The 25,756-nt window shown below is 39.4% G+C and overlaps 1 protein-coding gene across 2 annotated transcripts in view; it reads left to right on the top strand.

The window, feature by feature from the left end:
* The window catches only part of LOC145500201 (uncharacterized), a 32,422-nt gene extending 6,673 nt beyond the window's left edge, over positions 1-25,749 (top strand). For both annotated transcript variants that reach the window (XM_081479720.1, XM_081479721.1), the window contains exons 3-11: positions 1,333-1,371; positions 3,246-3,617; positions 5,284-5,313; positions 6,130-6,233; positions 9,596-9,711; positions 12,728-13,096; positions 15,418-18,229; positions 20,144-20,255; positions 25,549-25,749. In XM_081479720.1, the coding sequence (XP_081335846.1) occupies positions 1,333-1,371; positions 3,246-3,617; positions 5,284-5,313; positions 6,130-6,233; positions 9,596-9,711; positions 12,728-13,096; positions 15,418-15,523 (1,136 nt within the window). In that variant the 3' untranslated portion in view covers positions 15,524-18,229; positions 20,144-20,255; positions 25,549-25,749. The remainder of the gene's footprint in view (positions 1-1,332; positions 1,372-3,245; positions 3,618-5,283; positions 5,314-6,129; positions 6,234-9,595; positions 9,712-12,727; positions 13,097-15,417; positions 18,230-20,143; positions 20,256-25,548) is intronic.
* Positions 25,750-25,756: the final 7 nt, after the last annotated feature.

Below are 25,756 nucleotides of genomic sequence, written 5' to 3'. Positions count from 1 at the left end.
TAATCTATATATGCGTTAACTCGTAGGTCTATATATTTAGTGGCTCGTTTGGCTTTTTTGGCTCGGCAGTGAATGACAAGGAAGCAAACGAGCCAAACGAGCCGGCTTGTTTGGTGGATGATTAGAAGTGGCCCTGTATTCTGTAGTTTAGTCAATTTAAGATTTCTGCCTCCTTTAGTCAGGGCAATACATTCCCTTCAACCACACGCCAAACTTTCCTGTAGTAAGAAGGAAGCTCTCATTAACTATAAGCTACATGGTGGCCTGGGACCCTAGCTGCGATTTTATTGGATTTTCCTTTTTTAGGTGGGTATGAGACTGATCCTCTGATTAAAATTATTTTGATAGAAATTGCATTACGTATGTGGGATGCATATGGTATGAAATGAATGGCAATAGTTTATTTACGTTTTAAAGATTTCTTAATATGAAAAAAAGGCAACTTGGTTTTTCTTTCAAGGGCACTCACCTGATTTCGTAGAACAAGTCATTAATTCTGCTTAGCTAACAGTACCGTACTCGAAAACCGCAATGGCAAAAGCATTTTTTTATTATTTTTGCATTTACCTTTTTCTATTTTAGTATGTTTACCTGAAGTAAAACCTTTTTTAATTAGAATGTTATTGTCATACATTATATACGTGCATAGAATTCCAATTGTGAATAGGTAACACAATTTTGCGATCATGGGAACAAAGCAAATAAAGAAAGCAAAACGAAAGAAGAGAAGAAATCCACAGCGCGTACAATTCGCAAAAGTTTCGTAAAACAAGTATGCATACGCATTCAAAAAATGGTTCATTTTCAATGTTGTTGTTTATAACTCATTTATCTAAGAATTTATTTTTGCCTTTTTGATGATTTCAATGCCACTGACAAACCTAATCTTCGCACTTGTCTTGATTTCTAGGGACGCCATCTGTTACTCCGGGTACACCACAGTGGAGTAAGTATTGACTCTAATCCAAAAGTAGTTTCCAAATTTCCCTATTATCAGAATTAGAATCTATTCTATTAGAAATCAGACGCAGGAACCAGAACCAGTCCTAACTTGGTCACACACATGTTTACTCGCTTCCGGAGTCGGTCAGGTGCTCTTCCATACAGCGCTCATTGTCTCGTTCCGTTGTTTACTTTGTTGTGATTGGCTATCGTAATTTCTGTTGATTTAGGCTTACGACACCTCATTGAAAACTGCTTTAACATAAATAAAATAACTTAATTGTTATAAAAAGACCTTCTGGTTGCAAGAAGCTATATCTTGTAACTTTATGAGCAACGCCCTATCAAAACAGTGTTGCTGAAAAGTTTCATCTGATCGTTTTGTTACGGCTACGGAACGTCTCCCCAACCTTACGCCAACACGGGACAGTAAGTTCCTTTTTTTTTTTTATCTATATTGCTTTCTGGTTTCTTTTTTTCTTTCTTTCTTTCTTTCTTTCTTTTTTTTTTTTTTTACGAACATTCAATCGCCGCCATTTCTCGATGTCTCTGAGTTGTGGGCTTTGTGAGATTTCGGAGAGCTGTATTTAGATGAAAATGGCATTGGAATAAACGTTTTGGAACGGAAAGACGTTGTGGTAGTATCATTATTTACAAGAGTCGAATCTGGGAACGTAGGTACGTGTTTTTCTCCACTTCGTGCCGTAAACGCAAGACTTCGCGTTGGCTTCCTTCGGGAATACATGTGAGATTATGTGACACTTGCTCGGCCAGCCACATTGTACGTTCAGTAGCTCAGCGGCTCTTCTACTGGATGAGCTCCGTGCATTGGGCGGTGTGATGTAAGTTAAGCTAATATTTCATACTTCGTTTAGTGTGTTGCCCCACGCTTTGAAAATTTCGCCATGGAATTTCTGTAGCCAATCACACTTAATACTGACATTTTCACGCGCTCGTCTCCTCTGTTCGTGACTGCGGGAACGTTGCTATTTGTGTGGCACCGTCCAGTAGTTCGTATCTCATTAACGAGTTGAATATCGGTCTCGTCAACAAAATAAAGCTTTCTTGGGTCAACAGTTCTTCGCCATTCCACAAACGCTGTTCGTCGAGCTGGGTTCTGAGCTGTAAACCTTTCCAAAGGTACCTTTACTGCCTTGTGTCTCGTTAAGTCTAAACTGATAAGATTTCTGCAAATTGTATAGGAATAGAAGGAATTTCAGCTGCAGGTAAGTTTAGGTCGTCTCGAAGGGCTTTCTGAATTTCACTGAGATACATAAATGGGTCGTATGTAACAAGTGCTTCCAGGTAGGCCACTTTCCACGGCTGCATTATCGTCTGAGGCGAAACTCTTCCCCCCGGGTCAAAAAGGCCAGTCGTCATAAACTTGTCAACGATGTTCCGCGCAGTGTCGTAAGTACACATGTTTTCCGCTGCAGCAGCATCACAACTACCAGTCTGAAGGTAGGAGGCGGCAATTTGGTATCGCTTCTGCAGAGGAAAAACTGCTCCTTTCTTGTAAACTCCACCATGGTTGTTAATTCTCCACGCCATGTCCCGCAACACAGCATTCCCGGCGACCGTGTCACAAAACCAAACAAAAACAAACTTTCGAAAGGCACTTCAAAACATCAAACGCTGAACGTTTCAACAGATCATTCGTCGAACAAACTACGTAGAAAGGGTTAACGAAAAAACAAAAACAAAAAAACAGAAAGGAAAAGAAAAGGCAACGGATAGCCAATTTTCATCCCGCTTTCTACATGTTGATGAAATTGTCTAGACTCCATTGCGTGATGTTGAACGCTGAATCCATCGATTGGTTTTTCTTGCCAATTTGATTGGCTGACAACTAGCTCAAACCTCATCAGTGATTGGTGGCAAATTTTCGCACGGCCAATAGGAACGCGAAGCAAAACCAAAACCAAAACCAAGACCAAAGTAATTATGTGATTACTTTCGACACTCAATTGAAAACCGCTCTATTTTTGTTCTCATCTATGTCGCCATCTGCAATTGATGCAAAAGTGTCTAGCCAATCAGATAACATATCAGTCAGTGTGTCTCTTACCCCAGCTCTGGCTCTGGCAACAAGTGCGTTAACAGTTGCAGAATTGACAGTCAGGGTGATTTCATCTTGTTCAGTTCCTCGGCGTACTTTAATCAGAACGCTTCCTCGTCAATGAGATAGTCGTTAACCTTCTTCCTTTCTCCGTTCTCTCGTTACTTTATAAAAATTGCTTCAGAATATTACTACTCGTCACACTTAAATTGCATTGTTAAATTGCATTCTGTGTTCTTTTTAGCTTCTCCCAGAATGAGTGATGCCACCCCTATGTGTATTTGTCCTTGTGGTTCTACTTCAACGAAATCACAAAGTACTTTGTTGCTATATTATTCAACGAGTAATGCAATCAGTACATTCAGCACTTCTGACCAGAGTCCTCCATCTTCCTACATCTTAACGACCACTGCAACCACTACATCACAAAGTATTCCGTTGCTATATCATTCGACGAGTGGTGTAATCATTGCATCCAGCACTTCTGACCAGAGTTCTCCATTCGCCGACAGCTTAACGACCACTGCAACCAATACAAGTAGTGCCTCTTCCTCTTTGAGCTCCTCTGTATGTTATTGTCCCTGCAGCACCACATCTTCGACATCTTACCTGTCATGTAAGTATGCGTATCGAAAGAGATTAGCTCACAGCCAGTTTGCTTTTTTGCAGTTTTTCTCGCATCTGATTGGTGGCTACACAATCGACAAGTTAAAATAAAATGAAAGTGTTCACGGTTTTTTGACTTTCACACTAAAAGGTTGGACCATTTTTTAGCAAAAGAAAGTAGTTTATTTGTCGTAATCGTTATTTGTTTTTCAATTCTTTCATTAACGAGGGTTACGAAATCTGTGAATGGGAGTCTTTTTTCATGTTGTACTGAGTTAAACCGGTCGATGTGTGTTTTAAAGCACCATAGATAATTTTGTTTTGCTCCAAAGCCATGTTTCCTCTACATGTAGCGTTGTACCACTTTGTAAGTTTATTCCAAAAGGATTTAGCAATTAGACATTCCACAAATAAATGGAGTGGTGTCTGATCAATGTCATGGCAATAAGGACAATTGAGTTGCTGCTTCTTTTTGAACTTGTACAGAATTGTATTTGTATACAGGATATTATGAACTATTTGTCGTTGAAACACGGATATTTTTACTCCGTTTGTGACACGACAAGGAAGTAAATAGATTTATAATAATAATAATAATAATAGTAATAATAATAATAATAGTTGTCTTTCTTGAAAGATAAAGTCGTGTTCAATGAGTGTTCTCTCTGCAGTTGGAGGAGGGAAGTGCTGGTGATTGAGAAATGTATTGTAAATTGTTTTGCACGTGAGCTTTTCTGGTACAAGTAGTACGTATTCTGTTGAGGGTAGAAGACATACCTGCTCTAGAATAGTTTTCTATTTCTGTGGCATACAGACAGAAGGCTGTAATAGTGTGGAAAATTACTCTTAACGTTGTATTTCTGCATGAAAGTTTTAATAGGCATTAATGTGCTACTTTCGTTGTCGGAAAGGCACGAGAGTTTTTCAATGCCGACTTATTTTCAACCAGGGGAATGAACTGATTATTCCATATTATTTGATTTAGCACGTCTCCTTTTGTTTTCGGGTAAGTGCTATTAATTTTCTGCCAATGGGAAATTACCACGTGCATAAGCTTCCCGTCATCAGTCAATAAATGGATTCGTTTTCCAGAGTATAATAAGCAATTACTGTGCACCTAGAGTTTCCTATGTTAGTGTAAAAACACACAATCTACAATCGATTAAGTTTCGTTGGGAAATGTTTGGGGGATCATAAAAGTAAATATATACCAAGGTTGAAATTACTTCTGGGAGGTTTTGGAGTCGGAAAAAAAATATTGTGTCTTTCCTCCAGATAAGTAAACACAGCATAGCATAGCATAGCATAGCATAGCATAGCATAGCATAGCATAGCATAGCATAGCATAGCATAGCATAGCATAGCATAGCATAGCATACCATAGAATATCATGGCATAAAATCGCACGAAAACGAATCTTATGTCATGCCATAACTGTAATTCGGCATGGCACAGCATAGCATGGCATGCAGGGTCTGGCGTATCATAGCCTTACCTTCATAGAAATGAACAAACAATCTATAATGACCGAATATTACGACAGAAAATAGGTAACATTGTAGTATAATCATTGCTACGGTCATGCTGGCAATTCTTGTTACGTTTAACGTTTGTGACCCCAAAATTTAGTCTCAATGACGTTAATGATTTGTGCTGTTGTTTTGTCTTTACCTTAGCTACAATGACTGCTGTGCAATGCACTGTAGGTAAGTTCATTCTTCATTTAAGGTAATTCCTCACATTTGCATTGCGCATCCTTACTGCGCATAATTTATGGCGTCATCAGCGCGTGCTCGTGCACGCGCACATTGAAAACATGGCGGATTTGCCTTGATTTTGAGGTCTGTCAGTTGAAAAATGGCTATAGCTCACTAAAGAGCTCGGGCACCCCAATTTTTTTTCCAGTCGTTTTAATCAAGTAATCATTAGCTTTGCGTGAGAAAAGACTGATCGGATTTCTATTACTGAAAATTGAAGAAATAAGGAAAATAGCAGCTGCACTGTAGTCTTTTCTATTTGTAGTTTGAAAGCTGTGGCGAACAATTTGGTTCCAATGTTTTAACAAGGATTCAGCTGTCTGTCAAAATCAAACTAAAAAGTTTATTTGTGTCCGACACAAGTATTGACTGTAGTTTGGGGCGCGTTTTGATGAGTCTGGGCTCACAAAGACTTTGCAATAACTTGGAATGCATTAAAGCATTAAATAATGCCAAAATGGGATATTTTCAATGCCTCACTGCTCCTTAACGAGCATGGGCATCCCCCCCCCCCCTTTTTATTTTATAATTAAAGTTCTCATATGATAAATATTCAGTGGACAAAGTTTGAACAAAAATCTATTGACAGTTTTATTTCAGGGAAATTACCTTAAAACATTAATGTTTGAGTTCGTTGTAAGTCAAAGATCTTTATCTTCCTCAATCCTGATCATCTTTGTTCCTAGCTCTTTGCGTTCATTATTGTTGTGTTTGCTTTCAGTATATAAAAACAAACAACATCCTAACGAATTCATTTATGTCTAGATGGGAATAGCACAGCTCCCAAGCCAGTGTTAACTGAACCGCGTGTGCCATCAGAGAAAGAGCGGGAAGAAGCTGTGCAGTTCTTAATTTCACGCAAAAGAAATGTAAGTAAAATACCACTTTTTGTACGTTCATGTCACCGGTCAATAATTGATTAAAACTCAGAAGTAATTTCAACTCTGCTCATCCACCATCCACTGTATGTTAAACCTTTATGCTCTTCAAGTCAAAAAAACATGGGACTTGTGCTTTCTAACACTAGCTTCCAAGTAATTCTGTCGGGCGCTTTAGCTACTTGCGCCAGCTCTCTGTAATATTCATTTCTAAGACTCTTGAAGGCCAATGCGAAAAGGCCGAATGATTTTCAACTTTTCATATTTCTTCTCATTTATCCAGCGATTGCTATAGGAACCAACCTTGATAAAAGGTAAAGACTGCGTTCGAGCCTAATAGCCCATTCCTACGGTACTTACATCCTGTTTCCGTAGCACGTAGCGACTAGGAGTATTTCTACTTCCCCCTAGGTGGGATGCTAAGCCATCGAAGTGTTCCCCCCCCCCCCCCACCCCGCATTAAATTCGCCGATACTCATTGATACTCCTGGGTGGAGAAAGGCGCTGTGAGAGCAAAGTTCCTTGCCCAAGAACACAAGAGTTCGAACCCAGACCGCTTGGAATCTCGGGTAGTAGCCATAGACCTTATCACGGTTTTCGACTCCATCTTGACGGGTAGGCAAAGCAGTCAGAAATTACAGTGTTTGTACTGAAATCCGATGGCAAATAACTTTTTCCAAAATTGAATTTTACACAATTTGTGAATCAAAACGTAAAAATACTATGTAGAAGATTGTATTTACCAAGTTTGAAGGATGCAGCTTGTAATTTTCCATACATAAGTCTGTGTTTTTTTCCTGCGAACCTCGTCTAGACGTCCTCAACCCAAACAAATTTCACAGACAAATATATGGAAAATTAGAAACATTAACTGAGCGTCTTCTAGCCAAGCTACATCCTCCAAACTTGGTGAATACAATCTTCTACCTAGTATTTTAACATTTTATTACAAATGTGTAAAATTGAATTTTGGAAAAAGTTATTTGCCATCGGATTCCCATACTGTAATTTCTGACCGCTTTGCCTACCCGTCAAGATGGCGTCGGAAACCGTTTTAAGGCCTACTAGGCAACCGCACTTCCCCTGGAACAAGGCTAATTTTCCTGTAATTCTTGAATTTCTTATCTCCTTTATTACCGAAATATAGAAATTATAACTTTAAAAGTATGTCAGTTCAGCTATTTTTCCCTAAAAGTAAAGAGTCAGACCAATAATAAGAAACTGGTGTCTATAACCTTAAAGTGCACCTAACCTCAATTGTTTTTTTTCGCTAAAACGAATCTACATGTTATTGGAAATACTTCTGCGAAAAAATTTTTGGATTCGGTTCTTTCCTCGATTTTCTGTGCCCCGATGAAATCTCGAAAATAGCCCTAAAACACCGCCATTTTGTTTCACGACCGAGTTTGAGGAGAATGGGTCCAGCGGCTGTTCTTCCCAGGAAGGTCGAATATCTCACGTCCTCTCATTTCCTTCAGGATGGTGCAATACACATTCGAAAAGCGCGCAGAAATGCCTTCCAGAAATGCTATCGGCTGTTGCAGCAATATCCCAGATCTAAAACAAGATATACTGTACAATTTACTGGCGATGATCGGTCAATGGTAAAATAAAGACATAAACGATGGTTGATTTCAGTGTCGAACCGAAACAAGCGAACTGAGTCTGTGAGAACCATTGAAGAACTCTCGCTGGAATTTGTTCCGCAGACTTTCGAACGCTATTTTTAATATTTTCTGCTTAAAGCCAACCAGCAATTTGTCGAAATACTATCGACAACCTATATCTTCCAATCCCGCAGTATTTATAACATAGCCGGCAAAGTTGTGTGATCAATCAAGAAGCGTTACGACCAAATATACTGACATGTAAACAGGTCGCAACTGCACGCCGCCAACAAACACTTATTTCTCTTTCGATTTAGATGAGAGTCGAGGATTAATCCTTTAGAATTACATGATAACAAAATTGTTACACTCACAGAGTTTTTTCGGAGGTTTGAAAATAACTAGTGCGACAAACATTCTATACATTAGTGTCGAAAATATGACCGCGTAACATTATCTGCGGACCGCTTAGGGAACACATCCTTTTCGCTTATCCGACGAATTTCACAGCACACTTTGAAAAAAATTTACACTGGTTATTTGGAGTTACGACTTAAAACGTGTGGCAATGTGAAATCGGTAACTGTATGAAATGTTTCCTTCCGCCTTGCTTCCCGTGGCTTCAAAAATACAGGTCCAAACAATTCTACGATTTTCAATCGATCGAAGCCAGTGTTTTGGAGGTCATGAAGTCTCGAAAACTACAACCCTTACGTCGCTCTTATAGACATAAAGCATTCCAGAGAGTAAAACACAAACTGGATTTAATAGCACAACCATACCTTGACAAAATACATTCTCGCTAAGGACAAATGTAAACGGGTTATAAACACGCGTGGGAGTCTTGTGTTTAGGTGACTAAATTACCATCCAAAGCAGTCCTTGAGTTTTCTTTCCTGCTTTTCGTTTGCCTGCTCCTCCACTTCGTATCTAGCTTTCCATTCCTAATATAGAAGCAACTCGTCCGCAAAGAAGTCTTCCCCGTCGTCGCTTGAAATATTGCAAATTGTTCTCAAAGCTCTAAGCAGTGAGTTCACAGTTGTGGCGAACGCGCTCGATCGAAGTTTATTTCGGTGTCTTCCGCACGGAAACCTAACTCTGACTCCAGTGACGAAAAAGAAATGATTTTGAAATAAAACTTGGACGTTTTAGTCCCAAAATATATTGGAACGATTAGTTTTGTTTTCCATTTTCTCGAGCAAATACAGAGAGCTGACTGAGGCGCCATTGTGTTTGGTTCCTGGGTAGACGTCATCAGCAACCGCCGCCCCAGACTCCCTGAAACGCGGTCGCGTAACACTTCAGGCGCGACTTTGAAAGGGCATAGAAAATTGAGGATTCAACCAAATTCAAAATTTTTTTCGCCAAAATGTTTCAAATAACAAGTGGATTTGCTTTAGCGAAAAAAAACTTTTGGGGTTAGGTGCACTTTAACCTTTACGGAAGTTTGCCAGGAAAATGGCTGAGTTCCATAACAGCTGTCTTTCACGAAGTGGAGGTACATAAGTAATCGAAAAGAGGAGGTAAAATGTCTTAGTTCTAAAAAGAAAGAAGATAAACACAACGAGTCTAAACTGAATCAAAGTCAATTTTTCGAAGCACAATGTTGCCGCAGAAAAACTGAGAGTTGTTTTCGCTAACTCGTAGATAAATTTCGCCCGACATTTAGATACTGTATGAGGTGTTTGCAAGGCTTGAACACAAAGCTTCCATTAACAAGAGTTCCTTTTAACATTTCTTTGACAGTTTGAATGGGATTTCGAAAAGGACAAGTCATTCAAAGACAAAATGGCATCTGTAACAACGGATTTCTGCACTGAGAACAGGACAAGATGTGTTCTAAATGACGCTGGGGGAAAAAGGTGATCACTGATTTTTTACTGAATCTCAGAACTACTAAAGGGGTCCACTTTTGAATAGAACCCATTCCAGGGGGTGGGGGATACCTAAACAAAGTTTTCTAGGAGGAAGATATCTTTGGCAAATAAGGTAACCCGTTTTTAGCCGACATAGAATATAGTGCCTCTTTAATAAACTTGTAAACGTTTTGATTGAGTAACCCCTTAAGATACCCTCGTGCATCTGTTGTGGGGTAAATATGCTGGTTTTTTACTTAAACTTGCAAAATCCCTTTCGTTTCGCATACCTTCGTCTTGAAAAAGGTACTTCTTTCGGAAGTGTGCATTTGTGCATTTTATGTTTTTTTTTTTTTTTTTCCTTTATTTGTTTTACTTTGTTATAAACTATTACGTGAGGGCATTTGTCCCTCCTAAGGCCAGATAAATGCCACGAAATATATATATATATATATATATATATATATATATATATATATATATATATATAAATGAGGCAGTTAGTTGTAATTATTTCCCTGCTCATCCTATTCAATTATTCCATATTCGGGGGGAAATTTACAGTGTGATCAACTTGAGCGGAGTGTCGCGATCCTAACTGCAGAAAATGTGTGATTCTCCCCAGAACCTGCTACTTAAAGGTCCTTCTAATTCCGCTGAATGGCGGGGTTGGTTCAGTGGCCTAGTGGTAAGGCATCTGACCGGTAACCAGGAGACCCGCGTTCGATTCCCGGCTGAACACATTTTCACTCATTTCTTTGTTGTTTCGATTTCTGCTCCCATCATACACTACTATATATATATATATATATATATATATATATATATATTGAAAATAGAAAAAAACTACACTTTCATCCCGACAAGCCTGTTTCGTGATCGCTCACTCTTCAGGGGATATATATATATATATATATATATATATATATATATATATATATATATATATATATAAATGATAAAATGGAGTGAAATTCTTATCTACTACAAGGTGCTCAATAGCTGAACTAGAGCGGGAATAACAGTAAAACCTTAAAGGCTTATTACACCGATTTCAGACTTCGATAGGTTTATTAGACGACACGTTGGATGGTCTTGAAAATTGGGCTTGTGATCCTTCAACGTGATAAATGCTTCTTTCTTAGCTAATTTTTCAATGCGATCATCTAACTTAAGTCGTTCGGCTAATCGAAGCCTGAAATCGGTGTAATAAGCAAACACATTCTGGATGAAATTAACATCTTTATCATCAACGGCACGAAAATAAACCAGTGGAAAAACACTTCCAGCGTTCTTAAGTGGTTTAACAGTTTGGAAAACAAGAACTCACTATCGTTCATATGTTTTGACGTTTGTGAGTTCTACCCCTCTATAACTGAGAAGTTGCTTTCCAATGCGCTCGACTTTGCCACTAAGTACCGTCGAATCACCGGTCATGAGCGTGAAATCATTCTGCAAGCAAAACGATCTCTGCTATTCAGCGAAAATTGCCCATGGGAGAAGAGATCTGCAAACAACCTTTTCGATGTCACCATGGGGTACTTCGACGGGGTAGAAACATGTGAATTGGTTGGATGCTATCTTTTGTCCCTCCTTACAAAGAAGTATGGCCAAAACATCGGCTTATACCGCGACGATGGATTGGCAGCCCTCAAGGGGAATCCACAGGAAGTGGAGAGGATTAAAAAGGGCATGTGCAAGGTTTTCCGTGACCACGACTTAAAGATCACAGTCGAAGCAATACCACCAAGGTCAATTTCCTAGACGTCACGCTTGACCTCCAAAGTAGAAAGCACTATCCTTACACAGAAGAAGGCAACGTCCCTCTATACGTGCACAGAAAATCCAACCACCCACCATCCATCCTGAAAAATATCCCCGAATCCATAAACAAGAGGCTCTCCGAAATATCCTCTGATAAAGAATGCTTCGATAACGCTAAGGGCGTCTATCAAGAAGCGCTTAACAAAAGCGGATACAACTACAACCTATCATTCAATGCTACACCGAACCAGACACCTCGCCCACGAATAAACAGACAACGAAACATCCTGTGGTTCAATCCACCATACAGCAAGAACGTGGAAACAAACGTCGGTAAATGCTTCCTTTCACTTATTGATAAGCACTTCCCCAAATTTAACGCACTTCATAAAATTTTTAACCGTAACACACTCAAATTAAGCTACAGCTGCATGGGTAACATCAAAACAATCATATCTAATCACAACAAAGCTGAAATTAACAAATCCACACGTACTAATGACCAAACGAAAAATTGCAACTGCCGGAAATCTACCACGTGTCCCATGGATGGAAATTGTAGCATGGAAAGCGTAATTTACCAGGCCGAAGTCATCACACCAACCACGAAAGAGACATACATTGGACTCTGTGACACTACATTCAAATTAAGATATCGTAATCACGCATGTTCTTTTCGAAATGAGCGGTACAAACACGCTACTGAACTAAGTAAATACATATGGAGCCTGAAAGATCAGAACATTAAGTATGACATCAAGTGGCGCATAGTTAAACAGGCTAGGTCTTATTCGAATGTTACCAAGAGATGTTATTTGTGTTCGTGGGAGAAATTTTTCATCTTATGTAAACCGGAAATGTCAACTCTGAACAGCAGAAATGAGCTTGCATCGTGTGGCAGACATGCTAGGAAATTCTTGCTGAAAAATGTTATCATCTAATTAGCGATTAAGATCCCGCGTGACGCGCCACGAGACACGCAACACGTCTAGTATGTAATTGTATTGTTCTGTATTTTTAAATATCTTTGAATGTAACCGTTTTTTCTGGCAGTCGCCTGATGATTGTCTCGCGTGAGGCATGAAACTCGGAGTAGTGATTAAATGACCATATAACCTAGCTCTTGAGTTTTTACTGTTATATATATATAGCATCTTCGTGCTTTGGTAGCACCAAATAACAAAATATATCAAACTAAAATAGCTGGAATTCTCGCTCTCACTAATTCGTGTATTTTATCATTCCACCACGTCATCAGCCTTTCCCCCGTTTTCGACCTCTACAACGCTGACCAGGTTCACCTATTGCCTGATTACCCCAGAAACGCATCGGGCTCTCTCCAGGTAGCGTTTTACGTGCAGCAGCCTCCTGGACTCTCTATCGGAAATATCTCGGTCCTGCCTCGCAGTACACTGGTGAACATTGTTATAACTCACGAGCCCGCGTTTGAGATCGCTATATGTGCAAACATCTCTAATGTAGAAGCTCTCCTCAAACCTGCCACGCCGACCACGTCACCAACAGCGGCACCAGCTGAGCAAAGCAGCGATGTTTGGAAGTGGGCTGTAATTGGCGTTTGTGTAGGAGTGGTGGTCATCATCTTGATTATTGTGATCGTGTTTTGGTGGTAAGATATTAATAATTAACCCTTTGTTGATTCAGATTGTGATATTTTGGAACTCAAAAAAATGTTGTTAGTTAGAGCAGGGATCGTGCAGTTGTGAGAGTACTTGCCTGCCACCAATGTGACCGGAGTTCGATTGAGTTTGCTACCAGGGTTTTTTCTCCGGGTTCTCCGGTTTTCCACCCTACACAAACACCAGCATCTCCAAATTCCGCTTCGACCAGGATAGAGGACCCGTATGCAAACCAATTAAGGCTGTTGTGGCTTCCTCCCTAAATACCGTAATTTGTTAATTTAGATGGCATTGTAGGAAGTTATCGTTAATGGTAGGTCCTACCAAGATTGCAACCAGTTTATTTCAAGTGCTACTCGGTGAAAGTAGACCTTAAAGTGCCACTGAAACGAAATTTTCGTAGTCTCTTTTTTTATCCCAAACTATAGTTTCAAACGTGCTTAAAGTAATGGTGAATTTTATTTCTCCCATATCCTAACGGAAAGTGCTTTTTTTAGATGTTGAAATCGACTTTTTGGAGCAAAACTGTGTCCGGGCTCTGGAACCGAGTTTAAGGACCTTGTGACGTCACTGGTTGTATTCACGCAAGAAGCGCTATAGATTCTCTCTTGTTTTCACTTGAGTTATTCAAGTTTATTCTTCATATTGTCGATACCTACTAGTTTTCTACCTTGTAATTTCTGTCCAGCCTTGACAGGAAATACACATCGTAAACGTTGGAGGGCGCCACAGAGTGTAGATTCACCAAAATAAATGCTACAGATTAGAACAGCGTAGTATACTTTTCAAACATCTTGAGTACTCGACTGGAGATTTCGAAGACGAGTGTGGCAACTTTTATATCACGTCCTGAAGCCTAAACACGATATTTCGTCGTCTGTTTTCAGCCTGGTTCTGAAATTTGGATTCTCACGTTTATCTAAGGTCTATTAACAAGGTTCGAATATATCTCGGCAACTTTACTGCATTAAAAGCCGTAAGCGCATCAGCCATCCGCACAATCACGAAGTTATTAACGGTCCACCATCTTTGAGTCGAGTACTTCTTTGCACACTGAGGGCATCTTTTTATGATACTAATAAGTGAGAGTTCTTGTGGTAGACAAAATGTATCTTTGAAAATTGTGATCCGCAGCAGGGTTTGCTTTATCGCCGCATACGTATCAGTGTAAACAAAGCGGGAATTTCGCTTCTCTTTTACACGTATCTCCCAATTGCAATATTTCACGGCCGATGGATTACTTTGAGTTCTTTAGCACATACTTATGTCTATGATCTTCATTTAATAATATCCAAGTTCAAAACAATTCGTTAAAACGTCACTAGTTTACACTCCTTTCGAAGGTTCATTAAACAGAATTTGAACTAATTTGCATATATGACCTTTCGCCGCCGACATTGTCACGCTTTCTCTCGTTTCCTGAAAACATACCTGTAGGGTCATGGCAGCTTAGTTTACCTTTATAGTTTAAATTCGCTCCCTCATATAAAAGAAGAGGGTTTCTTAAATCGTTGCTGTTGTGATAACTTGTAGGATGTAGCAGATACAACTGGACTAAAGGTCACTGTGGCACAATCTCGTCCGCCGTGAAACTTACAAAGCGTCCGGTTTCCTCGAAGCGAAGCAACTCGAAAACTCGAAGCGTTGTTGCTGCGATTCGTGCAGCAGCAGTCCGGATAATATTTTCAAAAGCCGCTTTCTCTTGTTTTCATGTCTTTTTTACTTTATGAGTGTAGATATTGTTTAATTGAGCGCTGGCATTTCACCAAGAGCCCCGATCATTTTGCGATCTAAGAACTCCCACTCGTTTGCTTGCTTACATAAAATATCCTGCAAATATCCAATTAAATAGACTGGAAAGCCCCAGGATCGACTCTCGACCTCTTCATGTCTAAGGCTACTGTGATTATCTGCTTTACAGCTCTGAGATGTCCTTAAGATGTTTTGGGGGGGGGGGGGGGGGGCTTCGAACAGTAATCTCTTCTCCCACAATCACTCTAAATTTTCAGCGCAGCATGAGAGTAATACAACCAGTGACGTCCTAGGCTGTTTTGGCCGCGCCAAAATGGCCGCCAATTTTGGGCTTAACCAGCCAACTTCGAACGACTGAAAAAGCAGTTTTCGCTTACCGCATGCGAAAAAAAAGTTTGCAGTGTTTCCAAGTAAGGTTGAGACTTTATTACTAAGCAAAAATCTCACATACAAAAATTTCGTTTCAGTGGCACTTTAAGTGGCAGAAGAACTGTACGTGTTGAGCAATTGGTACAACAAGAGATAATAAAAGTTAGTTTTTTTTTTTTTTCACTTTTAGCCTGAAAAAGAGAGCATTTCGAAACGCACAGGTGAAGCCCGTAGTGGATGATGATCCTCAGGAACGCCTAACTTTGAAATCTTTCCACCAGTCTTCAAGCGTATAACGTAGACCATGGAAACGCGTACGTTTGACAGAGTACCTTCTTTCAAACTTGAAACACCGTCATACAGTGCAGTTTTTAACATTTTTACGGTGCCCCTGCCTGCTTTAATTTAGTATTTTTTTAAAGACTCTTTTTAGAAGAGTCATATCCAGAAATCTAAAAAGCTTAAATCTTGTAATCGTTCCCTCAACTCCGTCATAATAAGTATACTCTTTAGTAGTTCATTTAGCATATCTTGTTATAATATGCTATTCAGACTTGTTGCCATTTATAAAATTTTTGTATTACTTGAGTGTTTTACAGTTTACATTTTTACCAATCATATAAATTCATATAATGTGAGATCAATTGTAACTGTACTGATGATGAAAGATCCATCGAAATGTGGTCGTTGCTTAAACTCCCTAGAAATTTTTGAATGGTCTTCTTCACTTGAGCAAATTTTACTCGTTATGGAATCATTAGGATTATTTTACTTCACTGAATTAGTTAAATGAATCAGTTTGTTTAATCATTTGTTAATTCGCGACACCGCCAGCGAAAACATGTGTGTGGACACATACAAACGTTGAGACGAGCCGAAATATCGTCCGGTGTGATGTAAATAAACTTGTTTAAGCGGACAAGAACTCTTGAAATATGTTGTACACGTTGAAACTTGTGGTAGAAGTTCTCAAGTTGTTTAAAAGAAATATTTTAGGTAAGATAAAGGTAAAGTTTGCATACCGACCAAGGGGCCCACCAGACCGGAGCTTAACCCGGTTTCTGTAACATGAAGCGACTACGAGTATTTCTACTCCCCCCTGGATGGGATGCTAGTCTATCGCAGGGTTACCCCCAGCGTTATAGGTCGCCGGTACCCATTTATACACCTGGGTAGAGAGAGGCACTGTGAGAGTAAAGTGTCTGGCCAGGGCTCGAACCCGGACCGCTCGATCCGGAGTCGAGCGCAATAACCATGAGGCCACCACGCCTCCGCCGTGAGTGGAAAGGTTACTCCAAACCTTCGCGGGGCTAAGTTTTCTAAATTTTCTTTTTCCCAACCAAATTAAAGTTCATTATTCAAGGTAACATTTTCCAAAAAATGAAAATAAAATTTTAAAACGCGCGCGAGTTATTGGGAATAAGAGGGGTTTTTTTTAAATAAAAGTTAATAAACCGTCAAGGTGTCATAATCCCCAAAAGGCATGGACTCCTCAGCGACCTTTTCGCGGTAAACGGCTTAATTCAGAGATCCTATATCAAATACTTTCAATTTGAGATTTCATGTCCGTCAAGAGTGCCTTTTTGTAATCACGCTTCAGCAATTGCTCCTTAGTTTCTTTTTGTCTTGTTGCACATCGCTTTTCTCCGTTTTGCCCTTTATTGTTGACCACCAACCTAAAACGTATGCGCCTAAAACGTGACTGTAACACTATCGCTTTATCGCGAAGCTCAACTTTCCTTACTGTGAACGCTAGGGGTCGTTATTTCATTGGCTGGCGGCATTTTGAGTTGACATATCCCTCTGAGAAGGCGTGACATGTTTATAAATCTTCAGAAGGCGAAAACTTGCACACGTTTTTCGAGAGAATCCCTCCTCTTTAAATGAATTAATAGGGTATGTAGAATCGACGATTTTCCTTGAAACTTGGCCAGAACATTCATTGATAGATACGGAATAAAAAAGTGCCGGCGAATTCTTTTATTTCAAAAGCTTTTCTCGTGGTGTTCACTATCGCAACACGTTACGCGAATTTTCGGTAGTGGAACTTGACAGATCTATAAAAAGATGACCAATAGAAATGAAAGAAAATACTGGCACGCTTTGAGAGATTGATGCTTTGTGATTAACACTGCACAGTTATTTTGCATCAACGATCGCATGTGATACCCGATTAATTCGCCGGAATTTCAGTCGGTCTTTTTGGCGTTAACGGCTTCTGCCGCCTTAGCAAAGCAGTCGGCAAAAAAGAATATAATTTTATCGAAATATACACTTTAGAACCTTTTTATTGATATATAGTTTGTGGGGGTTTCCTTCAAAACAGCGTGCATACGAATTTTTTTCTGGAGGACACCCGCGAAGGTTTGAAGTAACCTTAATCATAAATCACTGCGCGCCTCATTTGTGAGTTTTCACCTCGAGTCCACTTTAAATATCTTTTTACCAGTGCTGAAATCCTAAACTGAACGGGTCTTGATTATTTTGGTTTTCCAGAAAAACGTCGTCTAATAATCGCCCACAACCTCTGAGTTATATCTTGGCAGATCAGAAGTAATTATAAGAAATGTCAATGCTGGGCACCGTTCCATAACTTTTATCTTCTGTATCCGTCAGCATAAAAGAATTGCCAGTAGATACACAGGATAACACCCTGAGGCATAAAAATAACTTGGAAATTGCGTGCACTATTTTTTTTTTTTTAATTGGTGTTGAAATAGAACAGATTTACTCTCTGTAGGATAGAGGTACCTGAAGCAGTGACAGAAAATGGCAAATAATCGTTTTATCACTTGTGGGACTTCGGGCAAAGGTCATTTTCTTAGAAACAGGAACTGGAAGTGATATATTTCTGTGTCATTCAGCTGCTTTCATGCATACATTTCACACGTTATCAGCCCCACCAATAATTACTTGAACAGGAATTGCTGTTTTAAGATTAATTACAAAAGTTAATCAATCAGCGTTCTTGCTATCCGAGTTTGCACGCCGTTGTACGAAAGGCGATTGGTAGGTTGGAAAGCCAGGAATTCGGAATTCGGAATTCGGAATTCGGAATCCGGAATTCGGAATTCGGAATTTTATTAAAAAAAATAAAAAAATAAATTAAAAAAATAAATAAATAAAAAAGAGATAATCAGAGCCAGGGTCGCATGTTTTCTGCACGATCTAGTACAGTAGTACACTTACCAACTAAAAACGATCTTTCCTTGCCCGCGTCTTCAGTGCAAGATCAACTTGATCGCCACATTGCAATTCACATATGGGGGAAAGCTGGGCGACTTCTTTCACGAGAGGATACCATTCTTCCAGCCCCATCTAGAGATAATTCTTTAAAAGCATTCTCGGTGTTATCAGAATTTGGTGACGCGCCAAACTTTGTTCAAGTTTCCAGCAATGGGAAAATAACTTGCACGTGCAAAAACTTCAAACCTAAAAAGATTTGCGCGCATGTTGTTAGTGTCGCCGAAAAACAAAACAGTTTGAACGAATTTGTCAAGTGGTATCTGAAACAAAAGAGACCTAACAACTTAACAGCTGTTGCCACGCTAGATGTAAACGCAAAAGCTTCCGGAAGGAAACCGAGCCCCCCAAGACGTCGAAGGCAAGCAAAAACTGACGTTCAAATATATAGCTCTTCTTTGCCGCCAAGTTCCCTGTCTGTATCAAGCACACCTCATCTTCCTCAAATACAAATCACAGCCGACCAAGGACCATCGTGCAGCGTCTCGTTATCATCGGCCTCGTTACATCCACCCATACGACCCTCTTTATCGGTTCCTACAGCTCCCCCCGTACAACATTCTGGGCTTACTCAATCTTGCAGATATCCGCCACCCACTTATCCATATTTAAATTCACTACCTATTCAAACCGCATCCGTTAATCCACATGTCGCTGTACCTCCAGGTTTTCCACTACCACCAAAACCTCCCATTCCACCCAGTCACAACCCATACTTTTTAACAAAACTCAAAGGAAACATTGCGCGCTGTAAAGGGTGTGAGGGTTTCTTTCGTAAGGATTTACCGGAAAACACTATCGACTCTGTTGCCGTAATTGGGCGGAAAGAGAGTGACTGGTATCCATTTGTTTATGAAGATGGATCAAAGTGCTGGAGAATGTCAAGAGTTCAAAACCACTACTACCACATAAACTTGCCCTGTCTGAAGAACCGTAACCACGACTTCACAATATCTCACTTAACATCTTTGTTAAGCAGGATGGAGGGAGGACTTATTATTTCTAATGCCATGGCACAAGAGCTATGGGAGAGATTCGGAGAAACGATATTTCAATAGCGTGACAGCCAGCTTAACTATTTAGGATTGCGTTACTAATATAGGCCGCTAGGAATAATTGAAGACAAGAAAACTCAATGTACAATATACTATCATGCAAAGAAAGAACAATTAAACCTTTTTTAAAAAAAGCCAATGTTCCGAATTCCAATCACTATGCCTTCTCGTCCAAATTCATAACTTCTTTAACAAAGCTTCAAATCTCTTGTGTGACACACCTTTTCCTCAGAAACAAAGAACAAAGTACAGGGAATGTGAGGGTGTTTCTTGTTAAGGTTTTTTCTTGTTTTCTGTATATTTTTTTATAATTTAAAAGTAAGGTATTGCGTGACCACATATCGTGACTCAACTGCAACCGTCTGATTGTCAAGCCGCAAAGAGTCCAGAGTTCAGATTCTAGGTTTTATTATAACTTTAAATTAATAATTTATTTTTTCTTTACATTTATTTATTATTATTATTATTTATTATTATTATTATTATTATTACTATTATTATTATTATTATTTATTTTTTTATTTTTTTTTTATTTATTTTTTTAATTTATTTTTTTATTTTTTTTAATAAAATTCCGAATTCCAAATTCCGAATTCCTGGTTTTCCAACCTACCAAAGGCGATTGTCTCATTTCGCAAGATCACATGACATAGCACCAAAGCGATGTCCCAAGTCAACAGTAAGAGATCTGTATTTTGTTTTCTGTTCCTGTTGCCCAGTTTTCTCCAGGGTAAGTTCTACACTGCCTTCTTTTTGTGATTCAGACGGAATTGCATTGCAACTTATTTTTCTTAAAACTCTTGTTACTTCTTGGACAATGCAAAACTGCTGTGGAAAGGCCGTAGCTGGATTCAAGCGCTCAGATATAAACATTTTGTTTTTGAACAAAATGCAGCTAAGACCTGTGAGGACTCGATCACAACAGAAAATAATGTTATAATGTACTAAACTGAAGACACGCGCGAACAAAAATAACTTTGGCACCCAGATGGCTCAAATTGTTCTCGCCATTTTAATTCACGTTTAATTGACGTTGATTCAGTGTACACGTAAACAATTTATAATTGACAAACAAACATTAACAACGAACAATTATTCTTGTCACAAGGTCTGAAAAATTTTGTAAACGAGGCTTTCGACTGTATCGCACAGTGTTCATCAGCGATTTTAAAAGTGAGCTCACGTTGTCACGTGAATGCAAATTGTTTAATCATGTGACAATAGATGGTCAAAAGTGGCGGGAAGATCATAGCCCCCGTCTCTGTTCAGTGTTGGGCGTTGACGTCTTATATGGATGGCCTCCTTGATTTTCCTTTTGATATCTACCGACTCTTTATCAAGAATCTCGACTCCTTCCCAGTCGATCTCGTGGTTTGCCTGAGACTGGTGTTCCCGGATTGCAGATGTTGTTTGTTTCTGATGTTCACCTAGTCGCTTCTCCAGAGTTCTCGCTGTCTCGCCAATGTAATGCTCTCCGCTTCGTTTACAAAATTTTTCAGACCTTGTGACTAGGATAATTGTTCGTTTATTTATACACCAAGGTCAAGAATGAGCGTACATAGTCAAATATTAACAACGTGTTACATCGTTCTTCTCGAAGCATTGTTTAACGAAACAACAAAGTAAAGTAAATTAGAAAAGAATGTCAGGACTAACTGCGGACAAAGTGCAGTCTGTTTAACATTTCATTTTGTGTTCATATTGTCACTTGTTATGCAATTGTGGCTAGACAACCATGGGCTTTTTTTTTTTTGCCCTTCCTTGGTAAACGCTTGACAAATTTCGAGTGAATGGACGAGTGAATGACAAAGGAAGCAGAAGAACTCTGCTGTGCGTTGTAAACTGACCTATATCAAATCTGATCGCGGGTTGACCTCAACCTGACTTTCCGAAAAGCGTAAACATGTTGTTGAATATCCGCTATCCTAAGATATCGTCGTGAATGAACGTTCGCCGAGTTTCTCCAATGTCTGGTATGGGTAAATTAAATGACATGGAACCAACTGTTTTTTTTTTTTAAATTAATCACAGGCTCTTGGAAATTCCATCTATTCCGGAGCCGACTTTTATCCTGGGATCCTACAATCCTCGTCAAAAGTTTTGGCGCGCTTGCCCAGTTTTGCAGTATCTGTCAGGGAAATTTATCCCTTCGCCCCCTTCCTTCCGATTCAATGTTGATTATCGTGATGAATTCGTCATTGTCGGGGGGGGGGGGGGGAGGTTCCTTATTCCAGTGACGTCGTTACTTATTGTTTCCAAAATAGCTTGTCAACGCATTTTCGTGCTATCTAACTCAGATATTCATGTATGGAAATATTTCCCCGTTGTTGAAATCAATTATAAGAAAATAGTAAGCCGTCCGAAAATCGTTACCTTTCAGCCTGTTTAACACTGGAAAAGTTTACTCCAGCGCTTTTTATTCCGACTGGATATCACTGCTAACTGCTGCTTGCAGACCTTGCACGGACCCTTCTCGTTTAGGGGACGTCTTTGACTATTGACACTTTACACTCAGTATGTCAAAACTCGTGCACGTTCCGAAGTGCTACGATAGCTTTTATTAACGAATGACAACCTCGTTCTAAGCACTTTGAAATGACAGAGACAACAGGAGATTTTAGGCTCAAGTCATAGGCCGTTTTCTTGAAAAACAAAAGTGTTTCAACGCGATACAGCTGCTTCCAGACGTTGTTGATACAATGATGTGAAGTATATATGAAATAATTCGTATTTGAACTGCGGTTGTAGATGAAAGTGAAAAATGATCATAGCAGTAAAATTTCCAATTTAAGCGATTTAAGCAATAATTTTTTTTTTCCTCGAATCCCGTTGAAGCCATGATTTTTTTCAGGCTTCTTCTTTCCATATTGCGTAAACTGGAAAATTTACTGCGATGATTATTCTTCACTTTCGTTATCGATATAAACAAAAATTAACTGGCGACAATCGCAACTTGACAGCTTAATTTTAAAAGATTAAACAATGATTAAGGCCACCAAAGTTATTCAATGAATCAGCTTTATTTGGACGTGATCCAGCGCGCATTATAAGGTCAAAAGGAGCAAACTTTCAAACGCTTTGAGATCACACCACATTTGTCCCATGACAACAGTACGAGGATGCGGGCTGCAGTTTGCATAGCGTTTCTTTTCTCCGTTTTCTTTGAGGGTAAGTAATCTCTTTCACTAGTCAAACGAAACTGAATCACAACCTATTTCAAACTCTAAATGCTAACTTTTGAAGTCGCCTCTTGATGATAAAAAACCTGCGTGAGAGATGTAACCATGGCTAAACTCGAGCCTCGCTCTTTGCTACATGGAATTATAGGATAACACGGTAACCAGACGCAGACATTGTTAGGAAAGAGTTGTGGATGTATAAGAAGAATACTTGAAACTGCCTTTTGAAGGAAAGCAGAACCAAGCGTTCATATACAAATTGAATGTAAATAACTAGCACGTATACAAAATAGAAAACAAGCGCTGATTACAAAGGTACTGGCTTTAAATTAATGCTCCGACTGAAGGCGGGCGTTTCTGCCGAAATATGTCTGTAAAATTCAAAATTTTCGTTTCATATCTGAAAAATTGTTGTTTTTTCCTACTGTCCAGATCTAGAGATAGATTAACTTTATTTCTGCCTTTCCTCTTCAATACTCTACAAACTAACCCCAAAGCTGTCTTGCCCAAGCTCTGTTTACTGTGTGATAAAAGAACAACACGTTAAGACTAATGCAACCTCGATTGTTCAAAAACCGTTCATTAACAACACAGAAGTATCCAAGCAGAAATTTAAACAACTCTTCTTCATAGTAATCCTAATCCGTCAACTTAAAACTGTTGACAATCAGACATTCCTTCAGCTATTCAGCGAGCACGTTCTTAAATGTGACACCAGTATTATCCCTGTATGACGTTCCTGAAATTGGATATCGTGTGCATATAACATTTTGATATTTATTAAAATAGAAAATACAAGGAGGAGGTTGACGTAAGCATATAACGCTTTTGTTACGGATGGTTTGCTTGTTTATCGTTTGTCTTCTTTTTGAGGATGATGACATTTGCTTCGGGCCTGCAGGAAATTATGCAGTTGTAACCAGTTTTTCGCGCGAAATCGTTTTCGCAGAACGCTTTCGCATCTCGTTAAAAAACACTGCTTATTTGTTTATAAAGGAAAAAATCAGTTAAACAACTAAAAAATAAAACAATGAATAACGACTTCAATTGAACTAACAAACGTTATTTGCGTCTCAGCAAGGGCGCATAAGGTCAGACGGATTTGAAACTGTCCAACGTTGTCAGCTCATACTGTCATAAATACTACAGTTTGTGTTCCCGGTTTTTTCCCATGGGTTTCCAGGGTTAGCTAGTTTGCCTTTAGTTTTGATAGTAAAACGAAATTTTAAGCTATTGTTACTTCTTCGTGCAGTGCATTAAAAACATTCAACAGGGAGACGATTGTGAGCAAACTCAAGCACTTTAGCTGACATCATGTTTACATCTAGTATCGAGTACAGTCACTATATTCTGGTACTGGATGACATGACTCCGTGAAACTTCATAAGCGCGATCATGAGGCCCTTTCTCCTCAGTACTCTACAAGAGGGGGACATTGGGGGGTTCTGAACACCGCAATACCGCAAAAAAAATTCGGCAAATACCGCGCAAATAACATCGCGAAATACAGCAACGCTTCAATCGGCCGAGTCAAAATTCAAGGTCATACCGAAACTACTACTCTATATGTCAAGTTTAGAGCAAATAACACGGAAATAGCAGTTAGGAATTTGTAATTTTCGATTTAGACAAAATAGGCAAAATAAGTAACATCCATTCGCGTGTTGGCTAATTATTAACTAAAAATAACTTACCATTTTCCAATGGGAAACTGAAAAAGGACTGACCTGGAATGACCTAAATCTCCCGCCAAAACGTCCATAAACGTCCCATGACGCGCCACGAGCTTCTTCATCGTGTCGTCAGAATCATCGCCAGAAAGTGGGCGGAGTGCGGTACCCGGGTCCCAAAGGTTTTTCTTGATTTTTCATCTTTTCGTGAAGCGGCGAGAAAGATAAGAATCAACCTTTCTCGCCGCTTCGCGGCTCTCTCGCAGCTCTCTCATGCGGAGAAAAATCAAGAAAAACCTCTGGGACCAGGATAGAGATGCGGAAAAAGAGAATACATAAATTACAGAACCCGTATCAAAGGTTTTATACCAGAATGAGAAAAAATACTCCACATTGAAATCAACAGACAGAGGTCACGTTATCGCCGGTTAAATATTCAACAGTCCGCCAAAATTCAAGCAAAAATAGACCCCCAAATCACGAACAATTCTAGATTCTAGTTTTATGAGTTTGAAGGACGCCTGGTGGCCACGATCAGCTCGAAAACAAGTAATTTGGCGATGTTTTACACCGGTATGCGATCATGGATGGTGTTTTAGAGAGCTTCCGCGAGCTGTAGTGTTTCGTAAATTCGGTGAATGTTACGGTGAATGTTACGGATGTTACGGAACAAAGCCATACTTATGAAATGAAACACAGGAATGTTGGAACTTATCAACTGGATAGGAAGTAAGGGGGGCATTGCCCATATACTAGTATAAATCGAACTTTGATTTCGGACCTACCGCCAGAGCTTTGAATACATTAGTGACATAGTGACAAATGGCGTCGTAAAATGTAACTTTTGAAAATACCTAAAACCGAACCGAAATTGATATTTTTCATGGCGTTCGGCGAAGCTTCGAAACAAACTTCAGGAATATATGGCCTAAATTAGAAAGGAAGTCACTTGGGATTTTTAAGATGTTTTAAACCGCAAGACAATCAAACACTTTTCCCCATATATTTTCTGTAATCTGAAGATCAAAATAGGGCTTCAACTGCTCATGTCGGTTCAACTTTTCTGGCGATGATGATTATTTCTGACTAAGTCGTTCCTCGATCGTCAGAAACTACAGTTTTTACAAAGTTTGATTTTGACATGAAATATTTGTCCGTGTGGTTTATTCTTCAGTGAATGTGTCCCAGACTACAAGCGTGGCTACACAGGAAGTGTCAAGTTCTAGAATAAGTGGGAATGTCACGCCATCTTCTTACCAAAGACCACTAAAAGTGACGACGTCAGTCCCTTTATACGTAACCTCGTCCATGTGCCAAACGATCCGTTTATCAGTGTCCGCATATTCCAGTGCAAACGACTCACAATCGGTCAGTTGCTGGCT

Source organism: Orbicella franksi, chromosome 10, assembly GCF_964199315.1.
Source record: "Orbicella franksi chromosome 10, jaOrbFran1.1, whole genome shotgun sequence".
Lineage (NCBI taxonomy): Eukaryota > Metazoa > Cnidaria > Anthozoa > Scleractinia > Merulinidae > Orbicella > Orbicella franksi.
This window is presented reverse-complemented; position numbering and strand designations above follow the sequence as displayed.